The sequence below is a fragment of the Poecile atricapillus genome, chromosome 33 (genome assembly GCF_030490865.1).
Source record: "Poecile atricapillus isolate bPoeAtr1 chromosome 33, bPoeAtr1.hap1, whole genome shotgun sequence".
Lineage (NCBI taxonomy): Eukaryota > Metazoa > Chordata > Aves > Passeriformes > Paridae > Poecile > Poecile atricapillus.
In genome coordinates, this window is record NC_081281.1 from 1094888 (window position 1) to 1109558 (window position 14671).

At 48.2% G+C, this 14671-nt stretch overlaps 1 protein-coding gene across 1 annotated transcript in view; it reads left to right on the forward strand.

Moving 5' to 3' along the window:
* ARHGEF11 (Rho guanine nucleotide exchange factor 11) overlaps positions 1 to 14671 on the forward strand; it is a 71597-nt gene that overhangs the window by 41404 nt on the left and 15522 nt on the right. Inside the window, exons 24-31 of the mRNA XM_058860210.1 lie at positions 60 to 316; positions 2595 to 2741; positions 3890 to 3969; positions 4057 to 4182; positions 5517 to 5634; positions 6487 to 6665; positions 8610 to 8685; positions 12503 to 12652. Coding sequence (XP_058716193.1) covers positions 60 to 316; positions 2595 to 2741; positions 3890 to 3969; positions 4057 to 4182; positions 5517 to 5634; positions 6487 to 6665; positions 8610 to 8685; positions 12503 to 12652 — 1133 coding nt within the window. The remainder of the gene's footprint in view (positions 1 to 59; positions 317 to 2594; positions 2742 to 3889; positions 3970 to 4056; positions 4183 to 5516; positions 5635 to 6486; positions 6666 to 8609; positions 8686 to 12502; positions 12653 to 14671) is intronic.

The window sequence follows — 14671 nt, forward strand, 5'->3', positions numbered from 1 at the left end:
ATTTTTCCCCCAATTTCCCCAATTTCCCCCCAATTTTCCATCCCTTCCCGTTTTTCCAGGAGCCTGGATTCCCCCATCCCGGCCGATCCGTTCCTCCCTCACCTCCTGGAGGATGAGCAGGGCCCCGTTCCCGACCTGGATCCGGATCCCCAATCCCAAAACAATTCCCAGGACAATTCCCAGCCCTGCTGGGATGGGAATTCCCGGAATTCCCGGAATTCCCAGCAGAATTCCCAGAGCTGGCAGCACTCGGTGAGCCGGGAGCTCGTGGCCAACCTCTCCCAGCGGGAGCTGGATCGGCAGGAGGTCATCAACGGTACGGGAAAATCCGGGGAAAAAACGGGAAAAAAATGAGAAAAAACGGGAAAAAAACGGGAAAAAAACGGGAAAAAACGGGAAAAAAACGGGGAAAAACGGGAAAAAAACGGGAAAAAACGGGGAAAAACCGGGAAAAAAACGGGGAAAAAACGGGAAAAAACCGGGAAAAAAACGGGGAAAAAACGGGAAAAAACCGGGAAAAAAACGGGGAAAAAACGGGAAAAAACGGGAAAAAAACGGGAAAAAACGGGAAAATCCGGGAAAAGAACGGGAAAAAACGGGAAAAAAATGGGAATTCTGGGGATTGGGGGGAGCCCGGGATTGGGGGGGGCTCATTCCCGGGATTTGGGGTCTCATTCCCAGATTTGGGGTCTCATTCCGGGGATTTGGGGTCTCATTCCCGGGATTTGGGGTCTCATTCCTGGGATCTGGGGTCTCATTCCCGGGATTTGGGGTCTCATTCCTGGGATCTGGGGTCTCATTCCCGGGATTTGGGGTCTCATTCCTGGGATCTGGGGTCTCATTCCCGGGATTTGGGGTCTCATTCCCGGGATCTGGGGTCTCATTCCCGGTTTTTCCTGGGATTTGGGGTTTCATTCCCAGGATTTGGGGTCTCATTCCTGTTTTTTCCCCAGGATTTGGGGTCTCATTCCCGGTTTTTCCTGGGATTTGGGGTCTCATTCCCAGATTTGGAGTCTCATTCCAGGTTTTTCCTGGAATTTGGGGTCTCATTCCTGGGATTTGGGGACTCATTCCAGGTTTTTCCCGGGATTTTAGGTCTATTCCTGGGATTTGGGGTCTCATTCCTGGGATCTGGGGTCTCATTCCAGGTTTTCCCTGGGATTTGGGGTCTCATTCCCAGATTTGGGGTCTCATTCCGGGTTTTTCCCGGGATTTGGGGTCTCATTCCCAGATTTGGGGTCTCATTCCTGGGATTTGGGGTCTCATTCCTGGGATTTGGGGTCTCATTCCTGGGATTTGGGGTCTCATTCCCAGATTTGGGGTCTCATTCCTGGATTTGGGGTCTCATTCCGGGTTTTTCCCGGGATTTGTGGCAGCTGACTCCGGGCTCTGAGCTCTGGGTGCTGCTCTCGGAATGGGAACAGCCCCAAACGTCCCCAAAATGTCCCCAAAATGTCCCCAAAGGTCCCCAAAATGTCCCCAAAATGTCCCCAGTGACATCCCTGAGGTGTCCCCAAGATGTCCCCGTGTTCCAGTGATGTCCCCAATGATGTCCCCATGTCCCTGTGATGTCCCCAGTGTGTCTGTGATGTCCCCAATGTCCCCAATGATGTCCCCAATGATGTCCCCAATGTCCCCAATGTCCCCAATGATGTCCCCAATGATGTCCCCAATGTCCCCAATGTCCCCAATGATGTCCCCAATGATGTCCCCGTGTCCCAGTGATGTCCCCATGTCCCTGTGATGTCCCCAATGATGTCCCCATGTCCCCAAGGTGTCCCCAATGTCCCCAATGTCCCCAATGTCCCCAGAGCTGATGGTGACAGAGCTGTCCCACCTGCGCCTGCTGCGGGCTCTCCATGTTCTGTTCCCAGTGATGTCCCCATGTCCCCAATGATGTCCCCAGTGATGTCCCCATGTCCCCAAGGTGTCCCCAAGGTGTCTCTGATGTCCCCAATGATGTCCCCAATGATGTCCCCAATGTCCCCAGAGCTGATGGTGACAGAGCTGTCCCACCTGCGCCTGCTGTGGGCTCTCCATGTTCTGTTCCCAGTGATGTCCCCATGTCCCCAATGTGTCTCTGATGTCCCTGTGATGTCCCCAAGGTGTCCCCAATGTCCCCAATGTCCCCCCAGAGCTGATGGTGACAGAGCTGTCCCACCTGCGCCTGCTGTGGGCTCTCCATGTTCTGTTCCCAGTGATGTCCCCATGTCCCAGTGATGTCCCCAATGATGTCCCCATGTCCCCAATGATGTCCCCAAGGTGTCTCTGATGTCCCCAATGTCCCCCCAGAGCTGATGGTGACAGAGCTGTCCCACCTGCGCCTGCTGCGGGCTCTCCATGTTCTGTTCCCAGTGATGTCCCCAATGATGTCCCCATGTCCCTGTGATGTCCCCAAGGTGTCCCCAATGTCCCCAATGATGTCCCCAATGTCCCCAGAGCTGATGGTGACAGAGCTGTCCCACCTGCGCCTGCTGCGGGCTCTCCATGTTCTGTTCCCAGTGATGTCCCCATGTCCCCAATGATGTCCCCATGTCCCTGAGGTGTCCCCAGGGTGTCCCCAATGTCCCCAATGATGTCCCCAATGTCCCCAGAGCTGATGGTGACAGAGCTGTCCCACCTGTGCCTGCTGCGGGCTCTCCATGTTCTGTTCTATCAGCGCCTGAGGCGGGAGCAGCTGCTGAGCCCCCACGAGCTGGGGCTGCTCTTCCCCAACCTGCCCGAGCTCATCGCTGTGCACAGTGAGAATCCTGAAATTCCCTGAATTCCCAAAATTCCTGAATTCTCAAAATCCTGAATCCCAAAATTCCCAAATCCCTGAAATCCCCGAGTTCCTGACCCTGCCAATTCCTGAAATCCCGCTGGGTTCCTGTTCCCCCCAACCTGCCCGAGCTCATCGCTGTGCACAGTGAGAATCCCTGAATTCCTGAATTCCCAAAATCCTGAATCCCAAAATTCCCAAAATCCCAGATCCCTGAAATCCCAAAATCCTGAATCCCAGATCCCTGAAATCCCAAAATCCCCGAGTTCCTGACCCCGCTGGTTCCCAAATTCCCAAATTCCCTGAATCCCAAATTCCCTGAAATCCCAAAATCCCAAATTCCCTGAAATCCCAAATTCCCAAATTCCCTGGAATTCCCAAAACCCCTCTTTTTCCCCCCACTCTTTTCCCTTTTTCCGCCTTTTTTTCCCCAAATTTCCCCCCAAATTTTCCCCGTTTTTCCCCTCTTTTTCCCCAAAAATTTCCCCCAAATTTTCCCTCAAAATTCCCCAAATTTCCCCCAAATTTTCCCCAAATTTACCCCAAAAATTCCCCAAATTTTCCCCAAATTTTCCCCAAATTTCCCCCAAATTTCTCCCCCTTTTTCCCCCAAATTTTCCCTCAAATTTTCCCCAAATTTTCCCAAATTTCCCCCAAATTTTCCCCAAATTTCTCCCCCTTTTCCCCTCTTTTTCCCCCAAATTTTCCCTCAAATTTTCCCCAAATTTACCCCAAAAATTCCCCAAATTTCTCCCAAATTTTCCCCAAATTTCTCCCCCTTTTTCCCCTTTTTTTCCCCCAAATTTTCCCAAATTCCCCCCCAAATTTTCCCCCTTTTTCCCCTCTTTTTCCCCCAAATTTTCCCCCAAATTTTCCCCAAATTTTCCTTCAAATTTCCCCAAATTTCCCCCAAATTTCCCCCAAATTTTCCCCCAAATTTTCCCCAAATTTACCCCAAAAATTCCCCAAATTTCTCCCAAATTTTCCCCAGATTTCCTCCCCTTTTTCCCCTTTTTTCCCTCAAATTTCCCCCAAATTTCCCCCAAATTTTCCCCCAAATTTCCCCCAAATTTTCCCCCAAATTTTCCCCCTTTTCCCCCAATTCTCCCCCCATTCCCTCCCCTCCAGATTCCCTCTGGGAATCCATGAAAAAACTCCGGGATCGGGGTCCCCTCATCCAGGAAATCGGCGACGTTTTGCTGGCCCGGGTAAGGAAAACCAAAACCCCCCAAATCCCCCTTTGGAATTCCAGGAATTCCAGGAATTCCTGATGGATTTTCCATGGGAATTCCCAGTTTGAGGGAGATTCCAAGGAGGAATTCCAGAGGGTGGCCGCCACTTTCTGCTGCTCCCAATCCGTGGCGCTGGAGCTGATCCGAACCAAGCAGCGCAAGGAGAGCAGATTCCAGCTTTTCATCCAGGTCTGGGATCCCATTCCCGGCGACAATTCCCGGGATTTTTGCCTCTTTCCCGATTTTTTTCCGTTTCTGGGTTTTATTCCCCCTTTATCCTCCAATTTTTCCTCTTTTTTTTCCCTTTTTTCCTTCTTTTTTTCCCCTTTTTTCCCCGTTTTTTCCCCTTTTTTCCTCTTTTTTCCCCCTTTTTTTTCCCTTTTTTTTCTCTTTTTCCTTCTTTTTTTCCCTTTTTTTTCCCCTTTTTTCCCCTTTTTCCCTCTTTTCCCTTTTTTCCCCTTTTTCCCCTTTTTTCCCCTTTTTCCCCTTTTTCCCTCTTTTTTTCCTCTTTTTTCTCCCCTTTTTCCCCCTTTTCCCTTTTTTCCCCTTTTTCCCCTTTTTTCCCTTTTCCCCCTTTTTCCCTCTTTTTTCCCTCTTTTTTCTCCCCTTTTTCCCCCTTTTTCCCCATTTTTCCCCTTTTTTCCCTTTTTCCCTTTTTTCCCCCTTTTTTTCCCCCTTTTTTTTCTGGTTTTTACTCTTTTTTTCGCCTTTTTTTTTCCCCTTTTTCCCCTTTTTTCCCTTTTTTTCCTTTTTTCCCCCCTTTTTTTCCCCCTCTCTTTTCCCCCATTTTTTCCCCCATTTTTTCCCCTCTTCTTTTTCCCCATTTTTGGGAACCAGTGGGGTCAGAAATTTGGGAATTTGGGGGACCAATATGGGAATTATTTGGGAATTATTTGGGAATTGGAGGATTTGGGGGATTGTGGAAATTTGGGAATTGTGGAAATTTGGGGGATTTGGGAATGGGGGGAATTCTGGAATTGTGGGAATTGGGGGTTTGGGGAAATTGTGGGAATTTGGGAATTTGGAAATTGTTGAATTTGGGAATTTGGGAATTGTTGGATTTGGGGATTGGGGAAATTGTTGGATTTGGGAATTTGGGAATTGTTGGATTTGGGAATTTGGGAGTTGTTGGATTTGGGAATTGTGGGAATTGTTGGATTTGGGAATTGGGAATTGGGAATTGTTGGATTTGGGAATTTGGGAATTGTTGGATTTGGGAATTTGGGAAATTGTTGGATTTGGGAATTTGGGAAATTGTTGGATTTGGGAATTGTGGGAATTGTTTGATTTGGGAATTGTGGGAATTTGGGAAATTGTTGGATTTGGGAATTGTGGGAATTTGGGAATTTGGGAATTTGGGAATTGGGAATTGTGGGAATTTGGGAATTTGCAGGAGGCCGAGAGCCACCCGCAGTGCCGGCGGGGATTTGGGAATTGGGGAAATTGGGAATTGTGGGAATTTGGGAATTGTGGGAATTTGGGAATTGGGAATTTGGGAATTGTGGGAATTTGGGAATTTGCAGGAGGCCGAGAGCCACCCCCAGTGCCGGCGGCTGCAGCTGAAGGATTTGTTGGTGGCGGAGACGCAGCGGCTCAGCAAATACCCCCTGCTGCTGGAGAGCCTGATCCGACTGAGCAACGGTGAGAGAGACAGGAATCCACTCCTGGGATCCACTCTGGGATCCATCCCATCCCTGGGATCTGTTCCTGTCCCTGGGATCCACTGTGGGATCCCTCCTGTCCCCGGGTTCCTGCCCCTGGCTCAGCAAATCCCCCCTGCTCATGGAGAGCCTGATCCGACTGAGCAACGGTGAGAGAGACAGCCTGGGATCCACTCTGGGATCTGTTCTGGGATCCATCCCATCCCTGGGATCCACTCTGGGATCCCTCCTGTCCCCTGGATCCATCCCTGGGGATCCTGCCCCCCGGCTCAGCAAATCCCCCCTGCTGCTGGAGAGCCTGATCCGCCTGAGCAACGGTGAGAGATCCTGGGATCCACTCTGGGATCCACTCTGGGATCCATCCCATCCCTGGGATCTGTTCCTGTCCCCTGGATCCATCCCTGGGATCCTGTCCCTGGGTTCCTGCCCTCCCCAACTCAGCAAATCCCCCCTGCTGCTGGAGAGCCTGATCCGCCTCAGCAATGGTGAGAGATCCTGGGATCGGCTCTGGGATCCCTCCTGTCCCTGGGATCCATCCCTGGGATCTGTTCTGGGATCCTGCCCCCGGATTCCTGCCCTCCCAGCGGGTTCCCCAGAGCAGGAGAAGCTGTTCCAGCCATCCCACATTTCCCCTGATTTTCCCCATTTTTTTTCCATGAATTTCCCGTTTTTTCCCCTGGATTTCCCCTGGATTTCCCATGGATTTTCCCTGATTATTCCCATTTTTCCCATGGATTTTCCCATGGATTTTCCCTGGATTTTTCCCCTGGATTTCCCATGGATTTCCCCTGGATTTCCCATGAATTTCCCATGGATTTTCCCTGTTTTCCAGCGGGTTCCCCGGAGCGTGAGAAGCTGTTCCGTGCCCTGGATCAGAGCCGTTCCGTGCTGCGCTTTGTGAACGAGGCCGTGCGCGGGGCCGAGAATCGCCGGCGCCTCCGGGAGCACCAGCGGCGCCTGGACAGCTCCGCCCTGGAGCGCAGCTCCAACCCCCTGGCCCAGCAGTTCCGGGTATTCCCAGTTTTCCGTGGAAAAAAAACGCTCGGGAACGGCCCCCTGGATGTGGGAATTCTGGGTATTCCCGGTTTTCCATGGAAAATCCCACAATTCCGGGTATTCCCAGTTTTCCATGGAAAATCCCACAATTCCGGGTATTCCCGGTTTTCCATGGAAAATCCCACAATTCCGGGTATTCCCAGTTTTCCATGGAAAATCCCGCTCGGAAACACCCCCCTGGCCCAGCAATTCCGGGTATTCCCGGTTTTCCATGGAAAAATCCCACCCAGGAACACCCCCCTGGACGTGGGAATTCCGGGTATTCCCAGTTTTCCATGGAAAATCCCACAATTCCGGGTATTCCCAGTTTTCCATGGAAAATCCCACAATTCCGGGTATTCCCAGTTTTCCATGGAAAATCCCACAATTCCGGGTATTCCCAGTTTTCCATGGAAAAAATGCTTGGAAACGGCCCCTGGATGTGGGAATTCTGGGTATTCCCGGTTTTCCATGGAAGCAGTTCCGGGTATTCCCTGTTTTCCATGGAAGCAATTCTGGGTATTCCCAGTTTTCCATGGAAGCAATTCCGGGTATTCCCAGTTTTCCATGGAAAATCCCACTTGGGAACAGCCCCCTGGCCCAGCAATTCCAGGTATTCCCAGTTTTCCGTGGGAACAATTCCGGGTATTCCCAGTTTTCCATGGAAAATCCCACAATTCCGGGTATTCCCAGTTTTCCATGGAAAAAACTGTATTTTGGGTTGTTTTCCCCATGGAATTTGGGCTGTTTTCCCTGGAATTCCGAGTGTTGTTTCCATGGATTCCGGGTGTTGTTTCCATGGATTCCGGGTGTTGTTTCCCTGGAATTCCGGGTGTTGTTTCCATGGAATTCCGGGTGTTTTCCATGGATTCCGGGTGTTGTTTCCATGGATTCCGGGTGTTGTTTCCATGGAATTCCGGGTGTTTTCCATGGATTCCGGGTGTTGTTTTCCCTGGAATTCCGGGTGTTGTTTCCATGGATTCCGGGTGTTGTTTCCCTGGAATTCCGGGTGTTGTTTCCATGGATTCCGGGTGTTGTTTTCCCTGGAATTCCGGGTGTTTTCCCTGGAATTCCGGGTGTTTTCCATGAATTCCGGGTGTTTTCCCTGGAATTCCGGGTGTTTTCCCTGGAATTCCGGGTGTTTTCCCTGGAATTCCGGGTGTTGTTTCCATGGATTCCGGGTGTTGTTTCCATGGATTCCGGGTGTTGTTTCCATGGATTCCGGGTGTTTTCCCTGGAATTCCGGGTGTTTTCCCTGGAATTCCGGGTGTTGTTTCCATGGAATTCCGGGTGTTGTTTCCATGGATTCCGGGTGTTGTTTCCATGGAATTCCGGGTGTTGTTTCCCTGGAATTCCGGGTGTTGTTTCCATGGATTCCGGGTGTTGTTTCCATGGAATTCCGGGTGTTGTTTCCATGGATTCCGGGTGTTGTTTCCATGAATTCCGGGTGTTTTCCATGGATTCCGGGTGTTGTTTCCATGGATTCCGGGTGTTGTTTCCATGGATTCCGGGTGTTTTCCATGGATTCCGGGTGTTGTTTCCATGGATTCCGGGTGTTGTTTCCATGGATTCCGGATGTTGTTTCCATGGAATTCCGGGTGTTGTTTCCATGGAATTCCGGGTGTTGTTTCCATGGAATTCCGGGTGTTGTTTCCATGGAATTCCGGGTGTTGTTTCCATGGATTCCGGGTGTTGTTTTCCATGGATTCCGGGTGTTTTCCCTGGAATTCCGGGTGTTGTTTCCATGGATTCCAGGTGTTGTTTCCATGGAATTCCGGGTGTTGTTTCCATGGATTCCGGGTGTTGTTTTCCTGGAATTCCGGGTGTTGTTTCCATGGAATTCCGGGTGTTGTTTCCATGGATTCCGGGTGTTTTCCCTGGAATTCCGGTGGTGTTTTCCATGGAATTCTGATCCCACAGAACCTGGACCTGACCTCGCACCGGATGATCCACGAGGGGCCCCTGGCCTGGCGCGTGGGCAAGGACAAGAGCGTGGGTACGGACTGGGATGGACTGGGACGGACTGGGACGGACTGGGATGGACTGGGAGGGACTGGGATGGACTGGGAGGGACTGGGATGGACTGGGAATGGACTGGGAGGGACTGGGAGGGACTGGGAGGGACTGGGAATGGACTGGGATGGACTGGGATGGACTGGGATGGACTGGGATGGACTGGGAATGGACTGGGAGGGACTGGGATGGACTGGGAATGGACTGGGATGGACTGGGAGGGACTGGGAATGGATTGGGATGGACTGGGATGGACTGGGATGGACTGGGAATGGACTGGGAGGGACTGGGAGGGACTGGGAGGGACTGGGAGGGACTGGGATGGACTGGGATGGACTGGGACGGACTGGGAGGGACTGGGATGAACTGGGACTCACTGGGAGGGACTGGGATGGACTGGGACTCACTGGGATGGACTGGAATGGACTGGGATGGATTGGGAATGGACTGGGAGGGACTGGGATGGGATTGGGAGGGACTGGGATGGACTGGGATGGACTGGGATGGACTGGGATGGACTGGGACGGACTGGGATGGACTGGGATGGACTGGGAGGGACTGGGATGGACTGGGATGGACTGGGATGGACTGGGATGGACTGGGAATGGACTGGGAGGGACTGGGATGGACTGGGATGGACTGGGATGGACTGGGAGGGACTGGGATGGACTGGGATGGAACTGGGATGGACTGGGAGGGACTGGGAATGGACTGGGAGGGATTGGGAATGGACTGGGATGGACTGGGAGGGACTGGGAATGGACTGGGAGGGATTGGGAATGGACTGGGAGGGACTGGGATGTACTGGGAGGGACTGGGAGGGACTGGGATGGACTGGGAGGGACTGGGATGGACTGGGATGGACTGGGATGAACTGGGATGGACTGGGATGGACTGGGAGGGACTGGGATGGACTGGGAGGGACTGGGAGGGACTGGGATGGACTGGGATGAACTGGGAATGGATTGGGAGGGACTGGGAGTGACTGGGATGGACTGGGAATGGATTGGGAGGGACTGGGAGGGACTGGGAGGGATTGGGATGGACTGGGAATGGACTGGGATGGACTGGGATGGACTGGGATGGACTGGGAATGGACTGGGATGGACTGGAATGGACTGGGATGGACTGGGATGGACTGGGATGGACTGGGAGGGACTGGGATGGACTGGGAGGGACTGGGATGGACTGGGACAGACTGGGAGGGACTGGGAATGGACTGGGATGGACTGGGATGGACTGGGACAGACTGGGAATGGACTGGGATGGACTGGGATGGACTGGGAGGGACTGGGAATGGACTGGGAGGGACTGGGAATGGACTGGGAGGGACTGGGATGGACTGGGATGGACTGGGATGGACTGGGATGGACTGGGATGGACTGGGAGGGACTGGGATGGACTGGGATGGACTAGGACAGACTGGGATGGACTGGGATGGATTGGGATGGACTGGGATGGACTGGGAGGGACTGGGATGGAATTCCCATGGAATTCCCGTTGTTGCAGAGCTGCCTCTGATGCCAAAATCCCCCCAAAAAAACCTCAAAAAAATCCCCCAAAAACCCCAAAAAAAGCCCAAAAAATGCCCAAAAATTTTTGTTAAAAATTCCAAAGAAATCCTAAAAAAATTCCCAAAAATCCCCCCCAAAAATTCCCAAGAAAATCCCCAAAAGATCCCTAAAAATCCAACAAAAATGCCCAAAAAATGCCAAAAAAAATCCAAAAAAATTCATAAAAAATTCCAAAAAAAATCCAAAAAAAGTCCAAAAAATTCCCCAAAAATTCCCCAAAAATTCCCAAGGAATTCCCGAGGGATTTTCCTGGAATTGTCGTTGCTGCAGAGCTGCACGTGCTGCTGCTGGAGGAGCTGCTGGTGCTGCCAAAATCCCCCCCCCCAAAAAAACTCCCAAAAAATCCCAAAAAACCAAAAAAAAGCCCAAAAAATTCCTAAAAAATTTTCTAAAAAATCCCAAAGAAATCCTAAAAAAATTCCCAAAAATCTTCCAAAAAAATTCCCAAAAATCCCCCCAAAAATTCCCAAGAAAATCCCCAAAAGATCCCAAAAAATCCAAGAAAATGCCCAAAAAATGCCTAAAAAATTAAAAAAAAAAATTCAAAAAAATTCCAAAAAAATTCCAAAAAAATTCCAAAAAATTCCCAAAATTTCCCAAAACTCCCCCCAAAAATTCCCAAGAAAATCTCCAAAAGATCCCAAAAAATCCAACAAAATGCCCAAAAAATGCCAAAAAAAATCCAAAAAAATTCATTAAAAAATCCAAAAAAAATCCAAAAAAAATCCCAAAAAATTCCAAAAAATTCCCAAAAAATTCCCAAAAAATTCCCGAGGGATTTCCATGGAATTGTCGTTGCTGCAGAGCTGCACGTGCTGCTGCTGGAGGAGCTGCTGGTGCTGCCAAAATCCCCCCCCAAAAAAACCCCCAAAAAATCCCAAAAAAATAAAAAAAACCCAAAAAATTCCTAAAAAATGTTTAAAAAATTCCAAAGAAATCCTAAAAAAATTCCCAAAAATCCCCCCCAAAAAATTCCCAAGAAAATCCCCAAAAGATCCTAAAAAATCCAAGAAAATGCCCAAAAAATGCCTAAAAAATAAAAAAAAAAATCAAAAAAAATTCCAAAAAATTCCAAAAAAATTCCAAAAAAATTCCAAAAAATTCCCAAAAAATTCCCCAAAAATTCCCAAAACTCCCCCCAAAAATTCCCAAGAAAATCCCCAAAAGATCCCAAAAAATCCAACAAAAATGCCCAAAAAATGCCTAAAAAATTTTTAAAAAAATCCAAAAAAAAATCCAAAAAATTAAAAAAAAAATCCCAAAAAATTCCAAAAAATTCCCAAAAAATTCCCAAAAAATTCCCAAAACTCCCCCCAAAAATTCCCAAGAAAATCTCCAAAAGATCCCAAAAAATCCAACAAAATGCCCAAAAAATGCCAAAAAAAATCCAAAAAAATTCATTAAAAAATCCAAAAAAAATCCAAAAAAAATCCCAAAAAATTCCAAAAAATTCCCAAAAAATTCCCAAAAAATTCCCGAGGGATTTCCATGGAATTGTCGTTGCTGCAGAGCTGCACGTGCTGCTGCTGGAGGAGCTGCTGGTGCTGCCAAAATCCCCCCCCAAAAAAACCCCCAAAAAATCCCAAAAAAATAAAAAAAACCCAAAAAATTCCTAAAAAATGTTTAAAAAATTCCAAAGAAATCCTAAAAAAATTCCCAAAAATCCCCCCCAAAAAATTCCCAAGAAAATCCCCAAAAGATCCTAAAAAATCCAAGAAAATGCCCAAAAAATGCCTAAAAAATAAAAAAAAAAATCAAAAAAAATTCCAAAAAATTCCAAAAAAATTCCAAAAAAATTCCAAAAAATTCCCAAAAAATTCCCCAAAAATTCCCAAAACTCCCCCCAAAAATTCCCAAGAAAATCCCCAAAAGATCCCAAAAAATCCAACAAAAATGCCCAAAAAATGCCTAAAAAATTTTTAAAAAAATCCAAAAAAAAATCCAAAAAATTAAAAAAAAAATCCCAAAAAATTCCAAAAAGAATCCAAAAAATTCCAAAAAAATTCCCGAAAATCCCCCCAAAAATTCCCAAGAAAATCTTCAAAAGATCCCAAAAAATCCAACAAAAATGCCCAAAAAATGCCTAAAAAATTAAAAAAAAAATCCAAAAAAAATAAAAAAAAAATCCAAAAAAATTCCAAAAAAATTCCAAAAAATTCCCCAAAAATTCCCCAAAAATTCCCAAGGAATTCCCGAGGGATTTCCATGGAATTGTCGTTGCTGCAGAGCTGCACGTGCTGCTGCTGGAGGAGCTGCTGGTGCTGCTGCAGCGCCAGGACGAGCGGTGGCTGCTGCGCTGCCACAGCCGCGACGGCAAACACGGCTTCAGCCCCGTGCTGCGCCTCAGCTCCCTCCTGGTGCGCTCCGTGGCCACGGGTGAGACGCAATTCCCAAAATTCCAGGGAAAAATGGGAATTCTGGGAAAAAAAACGGGATTTTTGGGTCAAAAATTGGGATTTTCTGGGAAAAAAATGGGATTTTTGGGTGAAAAAATGGGGGGTTTAAGTCAAAAATTGGGATTTTCTGAGAAAAAAATGGGATTTTTGGGAAGAAAAAAGAGATTTTTGGGTCAAAGAATGGGATTTTTGGGGGGAAATTTGGTGTGAGACACAGAATTCCCGGAATTCCGGGGTTTTCCATGGAAAAAAAGGGATTTTGGGGTGAAAAAATGGGGGTTTCTGGGAAAAAAATGGGATTTTTGGGGGGAAATTTGGGGTGAGACACAGAATTCCCAGAATTCCGGGGTTTTCCATGGAAAAAATGGGATTTCTGGGAAAAAAATGGGATTTTTGGGTCAAAAAATGGGGGTTTTGGGTGAAAAAATGGGATTTTTGGGGGGGAAATTTGGGGTCTGGGAATGGGGTCTGAGCCTCAGATCCCTCCTGGTGCGCTCCGTGGCCACGGGTGAGACAGAATTCCCAAAATTCCAGGGAAAAATGGGAATTCTGGGAAAAAAAATGGGATTTTTGGGTGAAAAAATGGGATTTTCTGGGAAAAAAATGGGATTTTCTGGGGGAAATTGGGGGTCTGGGAATGGGGTCTGAGCCGCAGCGAGTCCGTGGCCACGGGTGAGACAGAATTCCCAAAATTCCAGGAGTTTTCCAGGATTTTCTGGGAAAAAAATGGGATTTTTGGGTCAAAAACTGTGATTTTCTGGGAAAAAAATGGGATTTTCTGGGAAAAAAATGGGATTTTTGGGGGGAAATTGGGGGTCTGGGAATGGGGTCTGAGCCACAGCGAGTCCGTGGCCACGGGTGAGACGCAATTCCCAAAATTCCAGGGGAAAATGGGAATTCTGGGAAAAAAAATGGGATTTTTGGGTGAAAAAATGGGGGGTTTAGGTCAAAAATTGGGATTTTTGGGTCAAAAACTGTGATTTTCTGGGAAAAAAATGGGATTTTTGGGGGGAAATTTGGGGTGAGACACAGAATTCCCAAAATTCCGGGGTTTTCCATGGAAAAAATGGGATTTCTGGGAAGAAAACGGGATTTTTGGGTGAAAAAATGGGGGGTTTAGGTCAAAAAATGGGATTTTTGGGGGAAAATGGGTTTGGGAATGGGGTCTGAGCCTCAGATCCTTCCTCGTGCGCTCTGTGGCTACGGGTGAGATGGAATTCCCAAAATTCCAGGAGTTTTCCATGGAAAAATGGGAATTCTGGGAAAAAAAATGGGATTTTTGGGTGAAAAAATGGGGGTTTTGGGTAAAAAAATGGGATTTTTGGGGGGAAATTTGGGGTCTGGGAATGGGGTCTGAGCCTCAGATCCTTTCTCGTGCACTCTGTGGCCACTGGGGAGACGCAATTCCCAAAATTCCATGGAAAAATGGGAATTCTGGGAAAAAAAATGGGATTTTTGGGTGAAAAAATGGGGGTTTCTGGGAAAAAAATGGGATTTTTGGGGGGAAATTTGGGGTGTGGGAATGGGGTCTGAGCCTCAGCTCCCTCCTGGTGCGCTCTGTGGCCACTGGTGAGACACAATTCCCAAAATTCCATGGAAAAACGGGATTTCTGGGAAAAAAAATGGGATTTTTGGGTGAAAAAATGGGGGTTTTGGGTAAAAAAATGGGATTTTTGGGGGGGAAATTTGGGGTCTGGGAATGGGGTCTGAGCCTCAGATCCTTTCTCGTGCACTCTGTGGCCACTGGTGAGATGGAATTCCCAAAATTCCAGGAGTTTTCCATGGAAAAATGGGATTTCTGGGAAAAAAAATGGGAATTTCTGGAAAAAAATTGGGATTTGCTGGGAAAAAATTAGGATTTTTGGGTCAGAAAATGGGGGTTTAGGTCAAAAAATGGGATTTTTGGGGGGAAATTTGGGGTGAGACACAGAATTCCCGGAATTCCGGGGTTTTCCATGGAAAAAATGGGATTTCTGGGAAGAAAATGGGATTTTTGGGT